At 43.0% G+C, this 27341-nt stretch overlaps 1 protein-coding gene across 4 annotated transcripts in view; it reads right to left on the bottom strand.

The window, feature by feature from the left end:
- The window catches only part of ABCB1 (ATP binding cassette subfamily B member 1), a 207857-nt gene that overhangs the window by 165225 nt on the left and 15291 nt on the right, over window positions 1–27341 (bottom strand). The window contains exons 14-28 of one of the 4 annotated variants that reach the window (XM_072154258.1): window positions 26506–26676; window positions 26238–26399; window positions 24779–24955; window positions 24111–24257; window positions 21547–21648; window positions 20805–20882; window positions 20451–20534; window positions 19268–19471; window positions 18072–18172; window positions 17812–17952; window positions 16704–16860; window positions 16315–16512; window positions 16003–16209; window positions 14836–14982; window positions 12867–14177 (exon numbers count right to left, since the gene is read on the bottom strand). In XM_072154258.1, the coding sequence (XP_072010359.1) occupies window positions 13977–14177; window positions 14836–14982; window positions 16003–16209; window positions 16315–16512; window positions 16704–16860; window positions 17812–17952; window positions 18072–18172; window positions 19268–19471; window positions 20451–20534; window positions 20805–20882; window positions 21547–21648; window positions 24111–24257; window positions 24779–24955; window positions 26238–26399; window positions 26506–26676 (2277 nt within the window). In that variant the 3' untranslated portion in view covers window positions 12867–13976. Of the gene's footprint in view, window positions 1–1290; window positions 1407–2303; window positions 2571–12866; window positions 14178–14835; window positions 14983–16002; window positions 16210–16314; window positions 16513–16703; window positions 16861–17811; window positions 17953–18071; window positions 18173–19267; window positions 19472–20450; window positions 20535–20804; window positions 20883–21546; window positions 21649–24110; window positions 24258–24778; window positions 24956–26237; window positions 26400–26505; window positions 26677–27341 lie in introns of those variants that run through there. The other 3 variants (XM_072154259.1, XM_072154254.1, XM_072154253.1) reach the window with 3 other exon arrangements.

The raw sequence follows: 27341 nt of genomic DNA, 5'->3' as shown, positions 1-27341 counted from the left end.
GCATAGAGATGAATGGAGTTTAGTGATCAGTAGAGGAGCTATTTTTGGAAGAAATCAACCATGTTTTGTAACCTCCAGACAACCCCTTTAAGGAATCCATAAGGTGTCTCTACATACAAAAGGTGTCATACAAGAAAACCAATTCTATCACAGATTTTGAATTGGGGTCCAGCAGTTTCAAGTTTACGTCTCTGGAAATGTCTACGTTTACATCTAAGAACAATCACAGTTGTACATGGACACTAGTGGTAGAGCATGGCCCTGTTTATGGCAGCTGCCATCCTATCTTAGTACATAGGTTGTGATATACATCTCCCGTATTCTGCCGACAGCAGCAGGTTCATTGTCAGTAAGGGAAAACCACAGCAAGTAACCCGTATGTAAGAGAGCTGATTGCTGGAACATATAGGGAACAGTTTTTGGAAGGCATATATGTGAACCCTATAGGGTTCCTTGGACCCACCAGATAGGGTTCTAGGAAATAGACCAGGCAAGTCTCTTACTTGGGTTGCCTTCTAGTTCTATCCAAAATTAGGATAGATCCTTGCCCCACTGGAGAATCTTCTGCTACTCTGGTCCAACACTACATAGTATCATAGTAAATAAGATTACACAAATATCTAGGTCCATCAATCCTATGAGGTTGATCCAGAGGAAGCCAAAAAAAAAAAAAAAACTAATTCCCTAAAAAGTGGGGGAAAAAATTCCTTAAAAGTAAAAAATCCTCCTTAGAGTACAGTTCCATAGAATTTCTATGCAGCCATGTGGATGGGGCCATAGGCTCTATTCACACTTGGTTTGTAAGCAGGGTCCCACACCGTTGCCTGGGACACTTCTGGCACATAATAAATGTACATATGGTCCTAATTTGCCAGGTTATGGTACAGACAGATCCGTATGTTACAGGGCAGCACAGGCATAAGGCACATCTTTATTTTTACTATTATTTTACTATGGGGTCCTATAGGTGATGTATACCACATGACATATACCTCCGATGGAAGGCATAAAATAAGGGTCACAATGTCTACTGTCTTATTCAGATGAATGTAGTGGAAATCGAGTTTTATCTGTAATATATGGATAGTATTTATCCACAGAACTCGGTCTCCTCTCTGAATACATTGCACCGTCTTCACAGTGATTATGTAACTTGGAGCAATGACTAATGAGTTTCCATCCACATGGACGAAGATTTTTTTTTCCTTAATCGTTCATTCATTTTATCCTGAAACATTTCCAGTAACAGTAAGTAACATCTACAGTAAGTCCGTGAATCACAAGAGTCACCTTTTTGGTGGATTGGGGTCGGCGACGTCCACTTGAACTTCTCCGAGGCCATTAGCTTGGTTTTTCCCCTCCATCCCGTTGGCCACGTTATTCTGGGCACTTGACATGTTTAATTACTAAAATAATAATAAAAAACTATTATATATAACAACTAAATAAACAGCAGAATAAGTATTACAAGAAGCAATGCCTTTAATCAACTTTTCTGAAACATTTACATATATATATACAGGCAGTCCCCGGGTTACATACAAGATAGGATCTTTAAGTTTGTTCTTAAGTTGAATTTGTATGTAAGACGGAACTGTATATTTTATAATTGTAACCACAGCCAAGTTTTTTTTTGTCTCTTTGACAATTGGATTTTAAAAATGTTGGGTTGTCATAAGAACCAGGAGTAACAATAAATCTTCATTACAGACGCCTGTGATAACTGTTATAGCTGATTATTGTAGCCTAGGACTAAAGTACAGTAAATTACCAACATCTAGAGGTCCGTTTGTAACTAGAGGTCATCTGTAAGTTGAGTGTCCTTAAGTAGGGGACCGCCCCTACTATAATAATATATATTTACAATTCATAGTGATCCCTTTTCTTTATAGTTTATGTTTGGCCAGGTACAAAAAAGCGATCTAAAATGCATAATAAGTAGCACTTAGTGTGCTTAGTATCATCCCATGCTCCAAAAAAAAACAGGTAATACTTCACCAAAAACGGAAGCATTGAACTACATGAAGCACGGCACAGTGATAGGTAGATGTAGCAGAGCTGAATTATCTATATATATTGTTAGATATTATATAGTATCTATATCTATCTATATATAGTAACTATATTTATATATAGTTACATCTTTCTGTAGTCCGTGTGCGCTATATAACTAAAGGAATCATTGATTATTTGTTAACTTATTTGTTAACTTTGTTAAAGTTCTATATAAAAACATAGGATGTAGATGACAATCTGCACCCTCCTGCATCTGACAGGTTTAGCGCGGCTATTTTTGTACTTACTTTTACGGTTCCTCTGCTTTATGTTGCACATATATGTCCTTAGGGGATGTTGTATAGTCCTGATGTTACCATGTGAAGGAGGACTGAACAATAGAGGCAGAAATGACCGAGCTAACGGGGAAAATCTGCTGGGTTCCTCCTCCCTGAAGCCAATGATTTCACTTCTTCTCCTGATATGGCCCGGTTTTGGGCGTCCCTGGCTGCAGCTCCTCCTCGCCCAGTGACTGGAAGCTACAATGGATGTTAATATTTACCACAGATAAGAGTAATACTCTGTTTCTCACGCACACTGTCATGCAGCTCCTCCTATACTTATATATACTCTCTGCCTCCTCCCAATGCTTCCTCCCGGCCGGGTAATGACGTCACAGCAGAAGCCTCAAGGAGGTCACTGGGTTTCTTTTGCAACTCTCAGTAACTTTGCTTGTTCTTCTTTTATTAAAAATTTACATAGAAACATAAAAAAACATAACAATAACAAATAAAACATACTAATATTAATTAAAAATGAACACACAATAACATCATACAATAATACATCATATAATAACCACTTCAAGGGAACCCGTCACCAGATTTTGTCCTTGTAAACTACCAGCTCCCTCAGGTCCGGTATGAAATGTCCTTTTTAGAATTCCCTCTTTTATGTAAAATCTTATCCGTTTACCTATGAAAAAAATCTTTGCCAAAGTCATGTGAAATGAGTAGAATACGGTCAACCTATGCCTGAGAGTAAGACTCTGGGGCTCCAGGGGGAGCATCAATTTGGATGTCTCTATCTTGGGTTCTGTAACAGGTAAAACCAAGGTTCGGGTATCAGATTAAAGAAGATAATTTGTTCTTTTCAATCGAATCAGGCTTGTGGTTCTGAGTGCTACATATCCGGAGATATTGGTAGGTAAATTCATAATTAGGATTTCAACCTGCAGATAAAAATCCAATTGCCGTCTTTTTCTTTAAAGGGCACCTACCACCCCGATTCTACCAATAAAGGTAGAAGGGGTGGTAGGTGGATGGATGGGACGTGAGGATAGCCCTTTTTTGGGCTAATCCTCACGTCCCGGGTGTCTTTTACAAAACTTTATTACATGTATATGCTAATTTTTTTTATGCGGCTACTGGGGCGTGGAGTAGCCGGACATGAGGCTACTAGTCGCGGCTACTCCACACCCCAGTAGCCGCGTTACTCCGCCTACCAGGTAATCTTCGGCGCACAGCTCCTGGTAGCTGCGCGCCCTCGTCCGGGTACGAAGATTACCTGGTAGGCGGAGTAACGCGGCTACTGGGGCGTGGAGTAGCCGCGACTAGTAGCCTCATGTCCGGCTACTCCACGCCCCAGTAGCCGCATAAAAAAAATTAGCATATACATGTAATAAAGTTTTGTAAAAGACACCCGGGACGTGAGGATTAGCCCAAAAAAGGGCTATCCTCACGTCCCATCCATCCACCTACCACCCCTTCTACCTTTATAGGTAGAATCGGGGTGGTAGGTTCCCTTTAACTTCTTCTATCTCTGGTTCTGTAGCTCCCTGAACCACTAGATGGGCATTGTACACCCTAACCCTACCTAATTTTTAACTATAAAGGGTTGCTCCCACCTAATCTGGGAACAGTTAGAATGTGAGTGGCCCTGTCTACACCTTCCAAAGATGAACAAGTGTTGTTGAGGCAGACAAATACAGCTTTTCTTTGCAGTAGAAATAAATAGGCGTTACAGAAACATTGTAGCACAGTGAACTACATGATGGGGGTTGCTCTATATTTAGATCATAGTATCATAATAATAATAATTCTTTATGTATATAGCGCACACAGATTACGTAGTGCTGCACAGAGTTTGCCAAATCAGTCCCAATGGAGCTCACAATCTAATTATCCTACCAGTATGTTTTGGAATGTGGGAGGAAACCGGAGGACCCGGAGGAAACACCACACAAACACTGAGAAAATATACAAACTCTTTGCAGATGTTTCCCAGCACTGCAAGGCGCTGTAGGCAGCCTCTTGCTGACTGTGACTGGTCATAAAGTAGTTTTATTTTGTGGCCCCACTTTTAGTTTTGCCCAGGGCCCCACTTTGTCTAGAACTGGCACTAATGGCTTGGTACGAGATGGTACCAAGAAACCTTGTGCCAGGGCATGACGTAGATGTTCCTGTGATGTTCACAATGTACAGGAGCTGATGTTATGGAGTCGCACCACATGACGCCTTTAGAGGTGAAATATCTCAGTGACACAACATTACTTTATAAGAGGGGACAACCCCTTTAAGTAAGTGCAAATATGTGTTGTAACTGCTTCCCGTCTCCTGCAACCAGAAGACATAACAGGTTAAACGGGTGACTCTATTTATAACATACACAGCTCTCTGGTCCGATCTGCCGCAGCGCAGAACATTACAGCCGGTTACATGAGAGGCGACTGATAGGAAGTGACACATATTCCTCCATCTGCTGAGCACTGAAATCTCATTTATTATACTACATACCTGATAATGTACGTGTAATGTAACCTACTGCTCCATAATAACGTGCTGTATATTATAGCATACTGCTTCTAATCCCCGCACTTACTATAGGACAGTGATGGCAAACCTTTTTGACACCGAGTGCCCAAACTACAACCAAAACCCACGTATTTTTCGCAAAGTGCCAATGCGACAATTTAAGCAGTAACTTATTACCCCCTGCTCTTTCACAGGATTAAATTGTATAGACACCTGAGGACACCAATATAGTAGAAAGAAGGAGAAGAAGTTTGGATTATCATTGTAGCTTCCTTCTAGGGTCCTGGGCTGAAAGAGTCCTTGAGTCTTGTCTGGCGAACTCTGCCCTGGGGTGATGGCAAGAGTGCCCATATAGAGAACTCTGAGTGCCACCTCTGGCACCCGTGCTATAGGTTCGCCACCACTGCTATAGGATATACATATATGTTACATTTTTATTGGTAAAAAAAATTGTGTGAGTTTTTTTTTTTAATCTGCAGAAAAAAGTTTAGTCTTTTTGACTATGGGGGTCATTTATCTTTTCTTTGCCATTGGTGTTTTCGCACCTTTTTGCTGCATAATGGCTGTTTTGCGCCTATTTGCACCGTGTGTTGTTGTGCCCTATTGGTCATTACATTGCACCTCTTTCCAGATTGCAACTTCTCTACTCTTTAAGGCGGTTGGGCAAGGAGGGGGGCAGTGCTGGGCCATGTAGTGGGCTGATGCGGGTCAGTGACGTCCCACCCGATACACAGACTAGCGCCAACCCCACCTTACCCAACCGTCATACAGACACAGCCATGGGCGCGAGTCTACACCACATTGTCAGTTTATGATCAATGGGGCTCATTTACTAAGGGTCCGCGGACCGCGTTTCTGTCAGGTTTCCTGAATATTTCCTTTTGGCTTGCATGAATTGCTTGCGGAATTTAAAAACGAAATTGTGTCGCAAGATCAAGCACTTACATGCACCAGGAAGAAGAAGGCGAACTCTGGCGGATCTCAGCGCGGAAGTAACACAGGAAATTGGACGCACAACCTTAGTGAATTGTGGCAGACCAGACAACGCACCGTGGGATTACGACAGGACCAGGTAAGTGAATCTGCTCCATTGTGCCCCTCTGGGGGTCATTTACTAACGGCCCAAATCACGCTTTTTGGAGGACACGAATCAGCGTCGGAGAACCCGCCGCTGGATCGCGAATGGATCGGGTAAGTACCTTATATACTCGAGTATAAGCCTAGTTTTTCAGCACAAAATTTGTGCTCAAAAACCCTAACTCGGCTTATACTCGAGTCAACTAAAAACATAAAGACAAAACTCATCTTTCTGACGTCACCCATAGGTCCTCTTCTGTCTGAGACAGTCTAAGACAGAAGAGGACCTATGGGGGACGTCGGAAAGATGAGTGCAGTGTTATTTTTTTTTCCTACTACAGGGGCTGGGCAGGCTGTATGCTACAGGGGCTGGCAGACTATATACTGGGAGGCTGTAACCAATGCATTTCCCAACCTCGGCTTATACTCGAGTCAATAGGTTTTCCCAGTTTTTTTGTGTTGAAATTAGGGGTCTCGGCTTATACTCGGGTCAGCTTATACTCGAGTATATACGGTAAATCTGCCCCATTGTGCCCCTCTGTCTGTTCTTTGATTTATCTAGATAAATTTAGATGAATTATGCTCTTTTTTTGCTCAATTTCTGAAATTTGCACAGTTTTTTTGCCCAACCTACACAGAACACCTGGGGGCTGGAGTCATGGAGCCAACATCTGGTAAAAAGATGAATTAGTCACAAAGCAGAAAAAACAGTGCGCAGAGATACACATGCACCATGATAGATAGTTTGATAGATCATAGAAGTTGATAAATACAAGATAACAAATGTGATACATAGATATGATACAGATAGAGCAGAGATTAGATTAGATTAGATTGACAGATATTTTGCATGATGCAACTTTCTCAATATGACAGTAATAAATTGTTATATATTTCAATCATTTAATGATTATGAAATACATATTTTGCATTGTAAAGTCGGCATGTGACTGTTTATAGTGTGTACTTTGTACTTACCTTCTAGGGGGTAGGGTGTGCGCTTGTTACATGCAGCCAGCACCTGTCGCTGCTGTGTGATCTGTGTCATGGCCTGGAGCTAAGTGTCAGCTGTGATCTTTCCAATAACAAGACAATACAATAACATAGAAACACATAAAGGTCATATAGAGTTATACTTACATGGCCAATTCACAGCTCCATCCTCTGTATACTGTGTTTCTACAGCTTACCCAGGCCAGCCGCTTAAAGGGGTTTGCCACTATTTTACATAAGTGGCATTGCTTCTTTATTAACTATCTCAATGCTCATCAAGTGATTCAGCAGTCCTGCTACTTACTTTTGTGCTGTCTGCAAACTCTCTGTGATTCTTTGTCTACATGTCTCAGCTCTGCTGAATAGAAGGAGCTGCAGCAGGATATTATGACTCATCCTGCTCCCTCCTCTTCCCTTTTTAGTGTCTCTATCAGTGAGGATTGAGCGGTGAAAAGAGAGACACAGTGGGAGACGTCATGAGGATGGGCTGGAGTGAGAGTAAGGAATGAGTTGTTCGTGAACAAGCTGGCTCTAAGAGCTGGCTCTTCTTCATGAGTGACGGGATCCGGCTCACCTTAGTGGAGCGTCTCACTTAACACCGCCCCTAACTGGCTCACCACGCCCCCTTTAACCAGATACAATCGGGTTAAAAGGGGAGTGGTGTGGGGTGACTGATTGGCCTGCGGCTCCCTATTATATATTTAATAGGGAGCCATTCTGGAGTGGGAAGAGCCGGCTCGTCTTAGTGGGCTGAGCCTAATGAGCCGGCTCACTAAGAAGAGCCGGAATTCCCACCACTAATAAGGAAGTTGTGTATATATGCAGAGGACAGTATGGTGAAAAGAGGGAAAGAGGGAAAGGAGACAAAGACACAGGTACATACACATGCAGATACATGTATAAAGGAAGAGATTTATTGGGAAGTGGCCAATCCCTTTAACAAAGATTGAATGGCAGCTCAGTTGCAGTAACACAGCTCAGTCACTACACAGAGGAGCCCCGGTGATCCCCAGGTAGTTAGTGATGTGCAGTATATAAGAATATATTTCCCCATACAATATCAGTATAATATACATGTTCCGTTTTCTATTTCGTCATCTAGAAAACAGTAAATCAAACTCCACACCCACGTCCCGGCATCCGTCACACTTGTTGGAACAGATAAACAATGTGCAATCGCTACATGAGACTTGGCTACAAATGTTGTAAGAACAGAGATGAACGTATTATATCATATGTAACCACTCGGGAAGAGGCATTAATCATACATAATAGTAGGTTATAGGAAATGCTCCCATCTGTCATGGCACCCCCTCCCCCCCAATGACATCACTAAAACATGACAATAAACTATCATTTTTGTATCTCTGTGATTGTACTGAGCCAAAGAATAGAGGGGATGTGTTATTGGACCAAAAAGTGAAAGCTGTGAGAACTTAAGAGAATTTAAGAGGTGCCTGGTACCTCTCTATAATGGAAAAATGCAGAAAAATTCTGGGTTTTGTTATAAAGTGCATAAAAAAATGAAAAGCTAAAATGGAAAAGGACTGTGACATTATGGAGTTAATTAATATGGACGGATTTGTTGCCTGTACTATGTGTAGTGACGTCTTTCTGTACTTATTGAGCCTAATAGACATGGATGTTTCAAATCTTGGTGATTGTTACAATTTGGGATTATGGGGCACAATTATCAAAGTGCGCCACTGTATGATAGTGCCCTCATCCCTTGGCAGCAGCTGTGTGTAACGTAATCCAGGTCTAATGATCTGCGCTGTACGCTGGTTCTGACCAGCATGGTATATAAAGCCCGTGCTATGCTGATTTAAAAAATTTCAGTACTTTATAATATTTTATTTTGCATAACCTGGTTCCCTGTCAGCAGCGTGTGGTGAGTCCCCCTCTAGGCAGCCTGTCAGTTGGCAGAAGCCTGTGTCACTCTCCTTCATGCTCATATCTGTCACGGGTGCTCCTGCAACCCACGTCCTGGATGGCAGGTGCACCCGTGCTCCTCTTTGTGGCGCCTTCTCCTCCTTGGTTCACTCACCTCTCCACGCTCCTGCTCCCATCCTGGCTTCATAGATTTAAAATGCCAGCGCACCACTGATTGGCACTGGGCATTTCCTGGATTAGGTTAATAGCCGGCCACTCCTAGTATTCCCCGGCTGTCTTGACCTCCTGTCTGTCCCCGACCATGAACTTGCCTACTGACTCTGTACCTCGCCTTGGCTGCCACCGCGGACAAAGTCGCACCTGTGGAACGACTTGGTGGTTCCACGCCACAGCAAATCCAACCCGCTTTGCTCTGGTGAAGACCGGGTGCCACTTAGACTCCGTTCCCAGGTGTCGGCTTACGTGATTGTTCGCGGTGGCCCAGGGGGTCCTCTACCCCTGGAGTCTGACAATATCATTGGACACTATCCCCTTTGTGGACTGAATTCTTTGTTGTGAAAGAGAAAGGATCAACCATGCTAAGCCACAAAATAGCTACAGAACTTGGTGCACTTAGGAGTGGGCTTACTACGGATAGTGAGTGGAATCATCTGTGTCTTATTCCATTTTGAGACTAAAAATGGAATTTAAAGGGAACCTGTCAGCAGAAATTGACCTAATAAACCACTACTAGTATGTAGCCAAGCAGCGTAACACCTTCTAGATCATGTTTCTTTCATGGTCCAGTGTGGTAGTATCGTCCAGAAAATTCACTTTGAAGTGAGATGTAAACTGGTTGTACAAAGTCAAGGAGACTGAGATTTTGACACCGAAGTCAAGCTCTCTCTACCTCAGAAAGCTCCTTCACTGTAATTGATGGACCTGCATCCAGAGACATCACTAACCAGATCTCCTGAAGTCCGATGTATGATGTCAATCACAGAGGAGGAGGCGTTCAGAGCTCCACACCGTGACTTCAATGTTATACTCTCCTCCTCCTTGACTTTATACAACCAATTTACATCTCACTTCAAAGTTGATTTGCTTCATGATGATATCACACTGGACCATGATAGAAACAAAAGACAGAATATGTTACGCAGTTTGACAATATACTGGTAGTGGTTTAGACCAATTGCTGATGACAGGTTCCCTTTAAAGTATGGGTAGGGAACCTACGGCTCGGGAGCCAGATGTGGCTCTTTTGATGGCATCATCTGGCTCTCAGACAAATCCTTGATTAATAGCGATGGGCAGTGTGTACATCTAAGACACACACGGCGATGATCACTGGATGCAGGCCGGGATGTTACCACTGCCTGCGTCCTTTGTGTGACCAAGGTGCCATCGCCGCACCATTGCTTAGGTGACAGCGCCTGTGTCATAGAGTAGAGCAGCATCCACTCCTCTCAATGACCCAGGCACCATTGCCTAAGCAACTATGGCAGCACCGCCTGGGTCACAGGGAAGAGCGCGGGAGTGAGGAGAAGCCGCTGAAGGGAGAGCATGTAGGTGAGTATTTCCTTTTTTTGTTTTGATCTACAGTACTGGGGGAAATTATGTGCTGACACTATCGATCTACTGGGAGGCATGTGCTGTGACTATCTATCTACTGGGCCCTGGGGGCATGTGATGGGGCTACCTGTCTACTGGGAGGTATTTACTGTGGCTACCTATCTACTGGGAGCATGAGCTATGGCTACCTATCTACCTTGAGCATGTGCTGTGGCTACGTACCTACTAGGGAGCATGTGCTGTGACTACCTATCTACTGGGGGGTCATGTTCTGTGGCTACCTATCTACTGAGGGCATGTGCTGGGACTACCTTTCTACTGGGGGCATGTGCTGTGACTACCTATCTACTGGGGGGGGACATGTGCTGTGGCTACCTATTTACTATCAGGCATGCGATGGTGCTACCTATCTACTGGGGGGGGGCATGTGCTATGGCTACATATGTACTGGGGGCATGTGCTGTGGCAACCTATATACTGGGGGACACGTGCCGTGGCTACCTATCTACTGGGAGGCATGTACATATTGTATGGCTCTCACAGAATTACATTTTAAAATATGTGATGTTCACGGCTCTCTCAGCCAAAAAGGTTCCTGACCCCTGATTTAAAGACTGCTTTCCTGGATTTGAAAGTTGAAAGATTTTCAATTGGAGATTGACATTGAAGTGGAAGGACCTATTCCCTAGGTGTCCCTATTAGTTGTTGTACCAAAGGGAACTGATCTGTGTGGCTATTCAATGTGTTAACCGAACTGTGCCCATACAAAGACACTTGAAGAGGTTCTGCATCAGATGAATGACTGTAGTTTATTGGACTTGAGATGGTGCTATCATCAGATTAAATTGACCCCTGCATCCAGGGTCCAGAGACGGATGTTTGTGATACTCGCAGCATCTGATTCAACATGTGATTCAGCAAGGGCTCCATGGGTGTGAAGGCTCTCACTATATTTCACATCATTGTGCGAAGAGATTGACACATAGGGGGTCATTTGCTAAGGGCCTGATTCGCGTTTTCCCGGCGTGTTACCCGAATGTTTCCGATTTGCGCCGATTTTCCCTATATTGCCCCGGGATTTTGGCGCACACGATCAGATTGTGGCGCATCGGCGCTGGCATGCACGCGACGGAAATAGGGGGCGTAGCCGAACGAAAACCCGACGGATTCGGAAAATCCGCCGTTTTTTTTTTAAAAAAGTGTTGCGGAGCTTGCACTTACCTTCACTAGGAATAGGCCGGTGTACTTCAGTGCATTCCAGGGAACTTCAGTGCAGCAGCGCCACCTGGTGGAAGTCGGAGGAACTGCCTTAATGAATCCTGGCCGGACCCAAATCCACCGCAGAGAACGCGCCGCTGGATCGCGAATGGACCGGGTAAGTAAATCTGGCCCATAATGTGCAGATTTCAGATAAATTTGATGACTTTTAAGGGTAATGTATGGTTAGACAATGTTGTTGGTCCAGAGCACAGTAAAATCAAGGCTGTTTCTCATGTCACAAATCAGCCAAACACAGCGGAGGTGCAGAATTTTTATTCCATAAAAGGCAACTGTCATAGAATCCTTCAATGATCAGTGATGGCGAACCTATGCCAGAAGTGGCGCTCAGAGCCATTTATGTGGGCACCCAGGCCATCACCCCAGCACAGAGTTTAGCAGACAGGTTGTGTGACTCAAGGCCTCCTCCTGCAGTCCTGGGTAGCCCAGGTGGTGCTGCGTTCTCTGCTTGGAACTCCTGCCCCCGCTATTCTTCCTGTTCAAGCAGACCCTGAATAGAAGCTACAAAGGTGATCTGAATTTTACCTCCTTCTTTGAACGGCATTGGTGTCATCAGAACGTATTGGTGTCCTCAAGACGCCAATACGATTGAAAGCTGTGGCAGAGCAGAGTAATAAGTTGCTGATTAAATTGCTGTGTCGGCACTTTGTGATACATAATTGGCTGTTTGGCTGTAGTTTGAGCACAGCCTTAAATCTTCCACCAGGATGAAGGATTGTAAACCAAGCACACTTACATGTTGGTGGGTACCTCCTCTGGCAGGATCCACTCTTCTTCTTCATAGTTTCTTATGCCCTTTTTTTTTTTTACAAGAAAAGACTTTTAAAACTATACAATGAGCCTGAAAACCTCTAGGCTCCATAGATGTTAAAGGAGGCTGGAGCCCCTAAGGTTCATTTACATAATTAAAGCCTTTTTTTTTTAAACAAGGGTATCTGAAGCTTAAAGTAGAGCGGGTCCCGCCAAAAACTCACACTAGCATGTAAGTGTACATGGTTTACAATTTTTCATCCTGGTGGTAGATGTCCTTTAACATTCCCCCTGCTGGCGCATGATGTGCTGGATATACAAAGAAGTTGTGGCACATAATCCCAGTTGAATTTCACGTCAGGTCCTTCCTGGTATAGAATTCCCCTGAACCAACTCAGACTATTGTTCATGCCAGCTCAGTGACTGATCATTTGGTATCTTTCTGGTTCATTACTGATAAATACAAGGCTCATTTATACTTCATAGCAAAGTATTTGCAAGAAAACAAGCGAGTTAAAATGCTAAGAATAAAGTTTATTATTTTAACATTCTCATCATAAAAAGTATCCAGTGCTGGAGTGGAAAACAAAAATGGAGATCTAGCAGCAGTAATAACCATCTGGTCCTTGTCCCAAATCATCAAGTGCTCAGAACTGGATATTGAATAAAATATATTCATAGTTTATACGGTTGAAAAAAGACACTTGTCCATCAAGTTCAACCAAGGAAGGGAAGGGATTGGATGAGGAAGGGATTTAGGCGAAACAATTCTATATAACATAACCATCAATGTTATTTAGGTGTAAAAAGCCATCTAGACCCTTCTTGAAGCTCTCTGCTGTCCCTGCTGTGACCAGCACCTGAGGCAGGCTATTCCACAGATTGACAGTTCTCATAGTAAAAAAGCCCTGTCGCCTCCGGTGATTAAACCTTGTTTTCTCCAGACGGAGACAGTGCCCCCTCGTCTTTTGATTTGATTTAATCTGAAACAACTTTCCACCATAGTTTTTTGTATGGACTATTCATATATTTATATAAATTAATCATGTCCCCTCGTAGTCGTCTATTTTCCAGACTAAATAAATCTAGTAATATTAATTAATAGTTTACAAAATATCAAGGAAAAAAATAATTATAGGTAAAAACATTTTTCAAAAATTATATCTAAAGTAGTCCCCTGAAATTATACTAAAGGACCGCTTTGAGAAAAAGTTCTCTATGAACGGCAGCTGCAGTACTAGACATAGCCCACTAAGAGGAGTGGTGCTAGTTCTGGAAAAACTGGACGCTCTTTTGAATTGGGTTATGAGATCCACCATCATATAGTGGACCACTTTCTTATTATCATGGTCCCATTGTCTGTGCCTTTCCCAGCAGCTTAGCATATTATGACCATATACTGTCTATGTTTTGAAGATGTAACCGATTCTTATTGAACATAGCCAAAATTTTTGCAATTTTTTTTACATTAACTTATAAGTGGGTGTAATTAAAGAGACATCTCTATGGTCCGGCTTGACTGGCACCAGGGCATCGTCCATAGTACTGGCCTTTGGCTTCACATTAACACCAGTGTAATGGGTAAACCTCAGAGAGGCGGCATTGTCCGGTCTTGTCTCCTTCTCATGTGGGTCCGAGCTGTATTGTGACCAGTGAGTGATAGACGCCCTTCATCTGTAGGAGCTGCTGATGTGTCCCCAGTTCCACCACTTTCCCATTCTGGATAACAGCGATTTTATCAGCGTTCTGAATGGTGGAGAGCCGGTGAGCGATGACGATACACGTGCGACCTTCCCGAGCTTTATCCAGAGCTTCTTGTACCACCTGAGAGGGAGAAAGAGATATTATACAGCCGGTCCCCTACTTAAGGACACCCGACTTACAGACGACCTCTAGTTAAAGACGGACCCCTCTGCCCACTGTGACCTCTGTGGATGTTACTATAGTCCCAGGCTGCAATGATCAGCTGTAAGGTGTCTGTAATGAAGCTTTATTGATAATCCTTGGTCCCATAACAGCAAAAACCTTTGAAACTTCAATTTTCACTGGGGCAATTTTTTTTTTGTCTGGATCTAAAATTATAAAATATACAGTTCCGACTTACAAACAGAGTTAGTGTAGGAAGGGACTGTCTTTTTCAGTCTTCCATATTACATCACATACACTGAGGCAACCAGGCAACGCTTTTGGGGGGCTAGAGTTTATGGATCATTATCTACTCTTGTCCTCCCTTTATCCAGTGCCAACATTACAATAGTAATGCATACACATACAATGATACTGTGAAAAATAACATATTATGAAGTAGTAGCTCCCCCAAGTGGTGGCTGCAAGGAGCCAAAATCTTGTAATTTAATTTAAATTTACGCAAGAGATATGGGTCTCTGACCTCTCTAATGATATGTTAAGCTTGGATAAGAAAAATTAGGTTAATTTTAATACATAAAAAGCAGCATAGCTGTGATCTCCTGTACAGTTTTACCTTCTCGCTTTCTGTATCCAGAGCAGATGTGGCCTCATCCAGTAGCAGGATTTTGGGTTGGCGGATCAGAGCTCGTGCTATGGCTATTCGCTGCTTCTGTCCTCCGGAGAGCTGCGTCCCCTTATCTCCGACACGTGTGTTATATTTCTGTAGGAGTGATAGGATGCATCAGTGAAAGATTTATCTATGGTCACTCTGTAAATATACTGAATATTAGGATAAGAGCTCAGCTACAGATTTGTCCTTCCTTACCTATCCTCTTGGCTGGACATGTACAGTACAGAAACATGTGCTATGCGATGAGCAGCTTTTCAAGATAACATGATTACACAATAATGGGGGACATGTATTATCGTATCTGCGCCTAAAAAATGCCAGGATCTTTTGTCTTTTTGGGCGCAGAATTGTTGCGAATCATTTATAATGAGTTTGCGCCAGAAAGAATAGATGTTTCCGACTATCCCAACTCCTCTGTCTTTTTTTTTTTGCGCAAGTGGGCGTGGCCTAACTTTTCCACATTATCCGTCACATTTATGTGTATTTTGTCGGCATTTTTAGGCGCAATTTTTGGCGCACAATAGACCAGGAAAAAAAAAGGTCAAAGAGCAAAACTGAGGCGCAGTCCATGAAAGATTTTGGCGCACATCTCATTGATGTCTGCATTTTTTACATACACTTTAATACATCGGGCTGTGCTTTCCGGAGACTGATCTCCGATGCCGACAGTCGCGCTTGCGCCAGAATTAGTAAATACCCCCCAAAGTGTCTAAGCTTAATGTATCTGTGGTCACCCATTAAATGTAGCCTGTAATTTGTATCACTATCGTCTCTCAATATGTCATTATATTTATTGTGACCAAATTGGGGTCAAGGTAGTAGTGGACACCTCTCTATGTTTTCAATTAATTCAACAATATTAATAGAGATGACAGAAGATTAACATCTATAACCTAATAACGGGACGGTAGTTGTCCATTGTTAGGACCCCCCACAACCAGAGGCAAAAAGGGCGGTTCAGAAGGGGAGTCAGTGTCACTGTATTAAATTTTTATGTTGTATTCTTGGGGGAGGTCAGGCAACTTACCTATGACCTCTGCATGCACAAAAGTTACCATGGGGTCATAGTATGAAGAAATGCTTAAAAAAATAGGAAGAAATTGAACTTACATCAGGCAGTGATTCGATGAAGCTCTGGATATTGGCCGCCTTGGCCGCTCTTTCAATCTCTTCAAACGGCACCACCCGGCTGTTATCTCCATAGGCGATGTTCTCCGCTATACTACAGTCAAACAGCATGGGCTCCTGAGACACAATGCCCATCTGTGCCCGCAGCCACTGGATGTTCACAGTCTTCACGTCAGAGCCGTCCACGCTCTAAAAACAGATTGCACTGACTTGAATGGAGTAGATGAGTTTCCATTGATACTGGATATTACCATAAAGACCTCCATGAAATGATCTCTCGTTGGATATACCTACCACCGCTCCATCCAGTGGGTCATAGAACCTCTCCAGAAGTTGGACTGTGGTACTTTTCCCACATCCACTGCTGCCCACTAGTGCCAGGGTTTCTCCCTTCCCCACGCTGATGTCTAGGCCTTGTAGCACCTGCACATCGGGTCGGGTTGGATAATTAAACTGGACGCCTTGGAATCTGACGTTCCCATCGCACTGAGACTGTAGGTAATGCAAACAGTGTTGTGTCATTCAATGCAATTACGTAGAGGACAGGGTTAAAAAACATGGCTTCTTTATATGAGTGACAGCTCCTTACCAACCTATTTGGTTGTGTCTGGTATATAGTCTGAGAACTATGCAAAATAAAAGAACATACTTCCCAAAGTAGGATACCTTTCAGATCTACTTACAGGTCTGTCCCCGGCCGTGCTGTAATTGTCTATAAGAGGCGTCCTCTCTAGTAGACTGAATATATGAGCCGCTGACGTCTTCGCTTTAGCATAATCTGGAGCAAAGGAACTTGTCTGACCCAATGCCATAGCACCAAATACAATGGCTGAAAATACCCTGGAAAAGAAAGTTACATGTAAAGTGCATCCCCTTATTCAGGCCAAATACCCTTCATCAGATTCTGTTGAAGATTCTGTTCTGTCACCGACTATACATATTAGCCACCATATAACCATAGAAATGCAGTTTTAGGAGGTGCTCTCTTATGGGTTTGACTGTACATATTTCTTACAAATAAATACTGATGTTTACAGATGTATGTGTAATGGGGACACTGGACTTAGGAACAACAGACAGGACAGTGAATCCTAAAACTCTATCACCCCCAACAGTCCTGCCTGCTTGCCTCTGCATATCGTCGGCCATATGGGACAACCATGTAGACAGACTTTCCATGCAAAGTGTGGACACATAACAAGACAGACAAACAAATAACACAAAGGGGAGATGGACAATCCTGATCCCAACAGAGATAGAATATAAAGTACAAAATCGTATACACAGAAGAATAGTCAAGAACGTAAGCCAAATATTGAAAAACCAGAACTACAGACAAATAGAAAGCAAATCATTGGCAAGGAGAGCTAGCAAGATAATCTTTAACCAGCAGTCAAGATTGGACATACATGGAATATATTGGTGTAGGGAGCCTGTTGCAGGTGAGAAGGGCAGAGATCTGAGAATAAGAGGGTGAAGTATGAGAATGAGAATCTCTGAGAATGAGAACTGTGTGAGATAGATTCAACCAGCAGTCCAGCCATAGAGCACTGTTCAGACTGCCAAATGAAAAGAACCGGATAGAATTCAGCGTCTTCTCAGCTGGACAGTACGAACTGCCTAAGACACAAACTTATCAGTATATTTGTGGAATATCCCAACAAAAATGTAATGTGTGAGTCTAGAATACAGTATTATAGGCCATTTATCAACCTGATTGTTATGTTTTTATTGGAACTTAATTCTAGTTTTTTCATTTCACCAATAGTTCTCCCTCCTTAATAGACCTACAAGAATTGATTCTCTACAGTTAGGTGACCATTTGCTATCAGCCATGCCCCGAATCGGAAACACCCAGCATAAGCGAAGAACATGATGGCTTGAGATAACCCAAACGTAATTCCATGGATGTGCGCTTTCTTAACGGCATTCCTAGGAGAAGAGAATGAATTATTAGAGTATTATATCATCTGAGCTGTAGGTTTTTCTGTGCAATGTTTTAGCAGGTATCAAGTATCACAAACACATGTCCGTATTATATGATCACTTACTTGTAAGGTCCCACCAGTTTTTCTTCATACATCTCTTCGAATTTTGTCTCTCGTGTCAATGAGACCACAGTGCGAATGTTTTCTACAGCTTCGGTGGCGATCTATAATGGAAAGGTCAATATATTGCAATTTCTGCAGTGTTTATAGGCGTGGGACATCCTGTGGGGTAGTAGTGTAGTAGTAGAATAGTGACCTCTACTCTATGGTTACTACAGTCACTGGTAAACCTGATGCTGGTCTCCCATGCAAGATGGCTCCCATGTGATCACCAGGTCTAACAGATTCAGGAGTTATGCTGCTTGCACTTTTCCCAACATACATTCAGTGACCACTATGTAGACTAGACTAGAGAAGCAGACTTATTTCTTACCCGCTTTTGTCTTCTCTTTTGGGACCTGACCTGCCCTAGATTTCATGAGCCTTTAAGAAAATCTGTCACCAGCGACCTCCCTACCGCCACAGTACCTTTAAGATGTCTTTATACATGTATCACTAAAGGCTTTATCCTTTGGATAAGAGCCACAATTCTTCTACAGATTTTTTTTTCCAGTCATGGAGGCAGGAGAGCTTCAGTGTGCTACAAAGCTAAAGAGGTTGAAGAGAATTCCTAAGGGAGGGGTGAGAAGCAACATCTATTTCACATAGCCAGTGTCACTCTCACCACCTCCTTCCTGAGGGAGTGGTTAATGATGTAGCAGTGCCAGTCACACACATCCACTGTCTCTCTCTCAGCCCTCCCACAGGAATTCTCTTCAGCCTCACAGAGGTCTCTCTGTCAAGGTACCAGCAAGGCACAGTGTAGTATTTCCAACCCCTGATAACAGCCCCTGCAGGGGGAACCTCTAGGGAGCTGTATATGTCTATAGTTGAATATTAGCAGACGGTCCCTAAGTAAAAGTTCCATAGGCAGCATATTGGTAGCGGTGAGACCTGTCAATCAGGAATAGGGATGTAGATTAGTGCAAGAAACATTGAATATCCAGAACTCACTTACTGTGATTGGACTCACCTCTGTTGAGTTGCATATAAGTATACAAATTGATTTTTTTAACATTGCAGCCATGGAAAGGAACCATGGATATGGGCAAATCATAACATTTTTATTTGTGTGGGTTAATTTAAACGGCAGGTTCTCTTTAAAGGTTTCTCCAGGCACCACATAGGTAGGGTGTAACACCCAGCAACCAATTACTCACCTTTCCGGCTAATTCAAGCTCCTTTTTGTCCTTCTTTGCATGCCCTGTGAATGTCTTCATCTGAAGCACCGCAGACATTGCCATGACTGGTACAATGGCCAAGACAAGGAGGGTTAGCTGCCATCCGTAGATGAAAGCTATAATTATTGCGGTGCCCAAGTTTGCAATGTTCTGAGCCATCAAAGCCAATCTGGATCCAGTTGCCTGCAATACAGGTGTACATTTGATGAAGCATTCTCTGACGTTTCAGCAATATTTAATTGACTTTACCCACAATGGGAGAGGAGATTAAAAAAATTAAACATTTCTGTGGTCTCCCTTAGCTTTGGGCTGCTCTGCGTTTAATTTTGCATTGCCCCCACTCTTGAACTCTTTCCCCTTATAATCTATGTTGTCTTCTTCTATATGTCGGTGGAAACTCTTGGCTGCTCAATGTGGAAGTCATGATCCAGAGACATTATAAAGTATATTACATAAAACATAAATAAACATAACAATTTTAACTTTATATAGAATTTGAAAATGAAAAGTAAATGTAATTGTGGTGACATTTACTGTAGACTTTTGAAAATATCCCCATGTGCTATATGATGCACAGGCATGAAACATGATGACTCTTGTCATGGATGCTCCTGCGACCCACCTCCCGGGTCCAAGGCGCACCCGTGCCCCTCTCTGCTGCACTGGTCCCCAACTCCTAGGGCGCGCACGCCGGCTTCCTGAGATTTAAAGGGCCTATAATTGGCGCTGGGTGGCTGCCAATTCTGATAAATTCCTCCCCTTCCTGTGTCCCCTGCTGGATCTTTGTGCTTCCATGCCTCACAGAAAGCTGTATTCCAAGCCCTTTGCGATTATCCTGATTTCCAGTTGTGACCTCGATTTAGTTTCTGACTTTGCTCCTGTGCCGCCTGTCCTGACCTACCGCTACGTCCCTGACTCCGATCCAGTGCTGCCTGTCTCGACCTTCTGTCTGACCCCAGAAACTCTTCTGCCTCACGAATTTGTACTAGAGCCTTGGCCACCACTGCGGACAAAGTCGTGCCTGTGGAGTTACCTAGTGGTACAATCATTGTCCACAGTGTTCCAGTGAGTCCACTACCCTTGATGCCTGACAATTCTGAAATTAAAATGCGGACCCCATGCCAAATAATTTTATAGTAAGAAAAAAAAAATAGATGCATACCCCATGAACTTGAGAAGCATCGGTAGCCAGGCGTGTGGTTAAGGCGCCGGTGCTATTCTTTTTGTCATCAAACCAGCCCATTTCCTAAAATTACAAAGACAAAAGAAAAAAAAATTACTATTGAGACCTTCATTTCTCATGAAAAAGCTCTTACAATAATGACGGGAAGTTACAACATCCTAAATATCTATGGGGCTGTTAGTCTGAATTTGTTTGGAAGGCAATTTGCAGCCGTGATACAATCTGTCCCTCTGAATGGTCCACGGAATGCCGTCATACTTCTTGTTTTGTGTCCTAAGAGGGTGTCAAATTGGACACCTGCTTAAAATTGGAGAATTAATCCTGGATACATACCTGTCGTAACATTGATTTGAAGGTCAACAGCCGAAGTCTTGTTGTCAAAATCTCCCCTGCTTTGCCAAATGTGAATCCCTTTAATAGAGGGAATAGGAAATATTAGAAATTCTTATCCATCCATCTATTAAAAGATATAAATGATTCTCCTAATTAGAAATGAGCGAAACATCCAAGATTTGATTCAGCTCGGTTGAATTTTTCAAAAGATTCGGTTTTGTTGGCTGTCCCAAATGCTGCCACATTTTTGCTTTTCTAATCTGCTTTACCGTATTTACAGCAAATCTGTGCAATTAAAGATTAAATAATAATAAATAATTCAATATAGCCATTGTAAATTAAACATTAAAGACATAAAACTTAACACAATAAGAAAGGATAAAAAGAACATTTAGAAAATAAAATATCTTAAAAATACCATTTTTGGAATCTTGATGCCTAGACATTTTACACTTTCATTAGATACTACTCAATTCATATTGCAGACAATATTATTAACCCAAATAACATTACCCCTTCCCACTGAAATTTTGGTATATGAATGATTATCTCTCATGTATAAAGATCCCATCAAAAGGAGGGAGATGAAGAGGCTGGAGAGAAAAAAATTAAGTTGCTAGATGGTAAAAACAAACAGGATAAAAAAGGAAAAGGAGGGATTGTTATGCAAAGCCAAAGAAGGGGATTTATTGTTAGGATTAAAAATTGTTATATTAACATTAACTCTACCAAAAATAATTACCTGCAGGAACAATGTGACAAAAGAGACGGCCCCTATTACCAAAAACATCAAACAAAACAAGTTGCTTTTTGTTCTGATTTCATCCTCCGGACCGGAAAATACCTACAAAACAAGACAACGATTATCACCAAGTGCTCTGTGCACAATGTATTAAAGGTAGGAACTATATATATGTAACCAAGGGTGTAACCACCCAGGGGCGTAACTAGGAGTGGTCGGGCCCCATAGCAGATTTCTGCATGGGGCCCCCCTTCCCCTTTAAAAGATATATGCAAATTTGTACAGACAAATTCACTTTTTTACATCTGTACATGTATACATATAAGCACACATTTAAATACTCATATATACATTTATACACTAATATATTGAATATATACAAACTCATACAGTATATACACATCAAATTTGCACACATACTGTATAGTACATACACATATAGTATATATATATATATATATATATATATATATACATATACATACACACACCCTTATGCATACAGTATAAACACACCATATACACACATACCACGTTTACATACAGTAAATACAGCATTTACACACAACACACATGTAGCAAACGCATACATGCATACAGTATATACAGCATACATATACATACAGTATATGAAGCATACACAGACACAGTATATACAGCATATACACACATACATACAGTATATGCAGAATATACATACACATACGCACCATATACAAAAACACACATACAGCATTATATACACATGCATATATATATTTACACACACACACATATATGTATATATATATATATATATATATATATATGTATGTATATATATATATATATATATATATATATATATATATATAAATAAAATGTGTACACAGAAACATGTAAATAATTGTACTTGCTTTTTTGATGTCCGGCGTGGCTGCTGTGCGGGTCAGCAGGTGGGTGTTCCGGGGAGCCATCAGACGGGTGGTAAGTTTGATGGGTGGGTCGGTAAGATCGGTGGGCGGGCGGGGGAAGTTGGACGGTAAGTTCGGTGGGAGGGCGGACGGCAAGTTCAGTGGGCGGGCGAGCGCGCAGGAAGTTCTGTGAGCAGGCGGAAAGTTCAGTGGGCAGGACGGCAGGCGGAAAGTTCAGTGGGCAGGATGGCAGGCGGAAAGTTCAGTGGGCAGGACGGCAGGCGGAAAGTTCAGTGGGCAGGATGGCAGGCGGAAAGTTCAGTGGGCAGGACGGCAGGCGGAAAGTTCAGTGGGCAGGACGGCAGGCGGAAAGTTCAGTGGGCAGGACGGCAGGTGGAAAGTTCAGTGGGCAGGACGGCAGGCGGAAAGTTCAGTGGGCAGGACGGCAGGCGGAAAGTTCAGTGGGCGGGCAGGTGGAAAGTTCAGTGGGCGGGCAGGTGGGCGATCGACACGCGCGGGAAGAGCAGTGAGTGGGCAGGAGCAAGAGAAGTTTGGTGGGCATTTTGTTTTGTGGGTGGGCAGGCTTGGAGTGCCATAGACAGTAACTTGGTGGGTGGTCCGTCGTCTGTGTCGGCCGGCGAATGAGAGGCAATGGGCGGGTCATGAACGTAAGGCTATGAGCTCGGCAGGGACACAGAGGGAGGAGCCCGGGGGCATGGTATCTTTAAATTATGATTTGGCCGTGCGTCGCCGGGCCCCTAAACCTCACGGGCCCCGTAGCAACCGCTATGGCTGCTACGGCGGTAGTTACGCCACTGTAACCACCACTGTAGCAGCCATAGCGACTGTTACGGGGCCCTGGATGATAGTGGGGCCAGCAGTTCAGTACAGGCAGTCCCTGGTTTACGTACAAGATAGGTTTTTTACATTTGTATTTAAGTTGAATCTGTTTGTAAGTTGCAATTGGTATATTTTATAATTGTAGCTGCAGACAAAATGTTTTCTTGGTCCTGTGACAATTGGATTTTCAAAATTTTGTGCTGTCATGGGAACAAGGATTATCCATAAAGCTTCATTACAGACACCTTACAGCTGATAAGTGCAGCCTGGGAATAAAGTAACATCCAGAGACTTCACCAGAGGTCACAGTGGGCAGAGAGGTCTGTCTGTAACTAGGGGTCGTCTGTAAGTCGGGTGTCCTGTATAGCAAAGAGTGAAGGATGTACAGCATTAACGTATGCAGTGCTTCCATCAGTCCTTCGTACCTTTGTTTGGGTGGTACAGATAACAATTTTATAGATGAACTCTTAATTTACTAAGACCCAAGTCGTAATATTCCCCCTGCCAGTGCACTGCACACTGGATTTACTAAGAAGCTCTGGCAATACATCTGCCGGAAAGTAATCTCCACCAAGATTTCAGCTGTAGTCTCTACCTGTTTTTCGGAAGAGGATATAGTAAATAAGGGGGCAGAGGTTTTGGTTCAGTAAGTCATAGAACAAAAGACTAGATGCTATATTAAAGATGAGATTCTCATCTTTAATATGACACCAGCAGCAATGGGTGAGATTTCACATCAAAGTGGGGATTCATTCCCTACCTGACGGGGCTGGTTGTAAAATGGGGTACAATCTGGTAACCGGTTTCCTTGGTTTTTAGCTTTTTACTTACCCCAATAACCTTGGAAAAAATAATGGCAAAGGCCGGCTGTGTGGCGCCATTTATCAGGGCACAAATTAACCCGACAACAAAGTACGGCCATTCGGGTTTGTTCAACTTCATGATTTTGAAAAAAGAGACTGGAGGAACTTGTTCAACCTGAAATATACATTTCCAAAATATGAATAGATAAGCAAAAGGATGTCATGTTGTTATGTGAATGAACGGCATCATCACATGATATCAAATCTATATGTAGTATGTTGGATGCTAAAGGGGACCCTATCCAAAGGATCCACAGATCAAGGGAAAATGGGGTCTGATGGAGCAGATGAATGGAGCAGAATGGTCATGCGTGGCCGTCTGCTCCCTTAATCTTGGGGAGCAATGAGGGGTCCGATGGAGGTAGCTATGGCCCCTCGTTCTCGTGATCTGTTGGGGTCTTATCAATGAGACCCCCACCAATCAGCGAGTTAGGCACAATCCTGTGAATAGGGCCTAACTTGTTTGGTGGGAAAACCCCTTTAAGGGCAGGAATAGCTGATATTACGAGTGCTTAACATTTATTGTTGTAAATATGTTACAAGCTGTTTCTGTCTGGTGCAATTGTACTCAATAATTCAGTATTATTACACCGTCAGTATTACAGCCTCATATGTCTATTTCTTTCTGACACTTACCACCTCTTCACCCTTGTTATTCTCATTCTCTTCTTCATCCGCGGCTGATTTCTTAGAACTGTTCCAACTTGATATCCTCCTCACTAGCTGGGGGCGAGCGTGGTTTACTATATCATTGGTTTTTTCATTGGCAGTGCCCTTCATAAGGCTTTTCTCATCTTCCTCTGCACCTAAAGTCTAAGAATGACAGTAAAAAAATCAAATACACGGTTACATCTCCATTTATTCTTCAAAATGGTGTCACGGGTGCTCCTGCGACCCACGACTCGGGTGCCTATCCATGCCCCCAGGCCCCGCCACTGTTCTCAACTTTCCTCGATCCCTCGCTGGCTCCAGCAGTCCGGGATGCACGTCCCTGTCTCCTACGGTGCCGGCTTCCAGAGATTTAAAGGGCCTGCATGCTGATAATTGACGCTGGCCAGCTGCCAATTCTCTTAAATTCCCAACCCCTTCCTGTGTTCTCTGCCGAATCTTTGTGCCTTGTGCTCTAGAGAAAGCTTTGTTCCTTTGCCCTGTGCTGTAATTGTGATTTCCCATTGTGACCCCTGTTCCCTTATTGACTTCAATCCTGTGCTGCCAGTCCTGACCTCCTGCCTGTCCCTGATCATAATTCTGCTCTCTGTACCTCACCTTGGCGGACAAAGTCGCACCAGTGAAAGACCTAGTGGTACCACGCTGCAGCAAGTCCAACCCGCTTTTTTTGACCGGCTGACACCTAGACTACAGTCCCAGGCATCGGCTTACGTCACGGTCCGCGGTGGTCCAGTACCCCTGGAGCCTTACAAACTGTAAGTGATTGCCCGACTGTTCCATTGTTCATTATGACTCTACGTCAATTGGTTATGGCTACAAATATTACAAGTATCAGAAGCACGAAACAGAAGTTTTAGTTCTCAAACAAATTGGAGGAAACACAGTAATGTAGGGAGTCTTATTCCACAGAAAGTGCTCCATGGGAAGAGAACTACGGAGAACGGTATGTCTACAAGAGCAGCTATCTCCGCAAAAGTGGTGCTGGATGCATTTTTCCTTTTTTGATCTATGAAAACCTTCTTACATAGTTACATAGTTTATACGTTTGAAAAGACACATGTTCATCAAGTTCAAACAAGGAAGGGAAGGGATTGGATGAGGAAGGGATTTAAGGGAAACAATTCAATATTATAACATAACCGTCATGTTTAGATGTAAAAAAGCATCTAGACCCTTCTTGAAGTTCTCTGCTGTCCCTGCTGTGACCAGCGCCTGAGCTCGGCTATTCCACAGATTTACAGTTCTCATAGTAGCCCTATGGTCTCTGGTGTTAATTTCCTCAGAACAGACAAACCAGAGACACTTATTTGTAGATACTGGTTCCGGTGTACTTGAGCCTCATCAGTATAGTGTAGGGATACTGGATGACTGAATGCGAAGCCCTAGAAGCAGTTAAAAAAAAAAGGTTTTCCTGCTTGGAACTGACCTGCATAGTGACCAGCTTGTAGTAAATCCCTTCCTTCTTCATGAGTTCTCCATGGCTTCCTCGCTCCGATATGACGCCGTCATAAAATCCAGCAATAGTGTCTGCGTTCCGGATGGTTGACAATCGGTGAGCAATGATAATAGTGGTCCGGCCTTCTCTAGCCTATGTAACAAGTGAAATGCTTACAGACCGATCCAATAAATAGTTGGTCATCCAGAAAATTAAATATTCAATGCAATTAAAAAATAAGGGCTATGACATTGAATACCTTATCCAGAGCTGCCTGGACAACAGCTTCACTCCCCATGTCCAGAGCAGACGTGGCTTCATCCAGAAGAAGAATTTTGGGGTTTCGAACCAGCGCCCGGGCAATAGCGATTCTCTGCTTCTGACCTCCGCTAAGTTGGGTTCCTCTCTCTCCCACAAGGGTTTCAAACTTCTGCAGATTCATAAAAAGTTTCTTAATATAGCAACTATATCATTTTGGAAGTACATTATATCCCCCTCAATCAGTAGGGTAACATATGGTGATGCTAGTTGCCTTTATGATGCTTAAAAGGTGTCTTCTTGTCCATAAACAATACTTTATAGTTGGAGGTCCAGAACAGATGCACTGGGGCCCAACAGCTTCTGGTCACACCTATGCCCCTAGTGAGTACAGTCTTATACCCACCTACATAAGAAAGTACTGTACCATGGAGGACAGCGGGTTTCATGCTCACACTGACTATAAGAGAGCATTAATATTTATTGATCAGAGTGTTGTGTTTAAAAGGAATCACCAAAAGCAGGTTAGCATTTAAGAATGGAAGTGGTGTCCAGCTTCTTAAAGGGAACCTGTCACCACATTATATTACGAATATAGCTAGTCACAGGTTCCCAAAGAGCCAAATTAACTAAATGCCACCCATCTTCTAGCTAAAAGTTGTTTCCCTCACACCCATTAAAATCAACTTTGTTATCTTTCCTGGCATGCAGCCAGGGGGAGTCAGATGGGGTGTATCCTCCTGTCCACACTCATTTTTCTCACTATTTAGCACTTCATATCATGTGACCAGGTTGATGTCATTTAAGCGGCTTTACCTACTAACATATGCAAAATCT

The sequence above is a fragment of the Engystomops pustulosus genome, chromosome 5, assembly GCF_040894005.1.
Source record: "Engystomops pustulosus chromosome 5, aEngPut4.maternal, whole genome shotgun sequence".
Lineage (NCBI taxonomy): Eukaryota > Metazoa > Chordata > Amphibia > Anura > Leptodactylidae > Engystomops > Engystomops pustulosus.
Note: the sequence above shows the minus strand (reverse complement) of the source record. Positions and strands in the feature narration are given on the sequence as shown.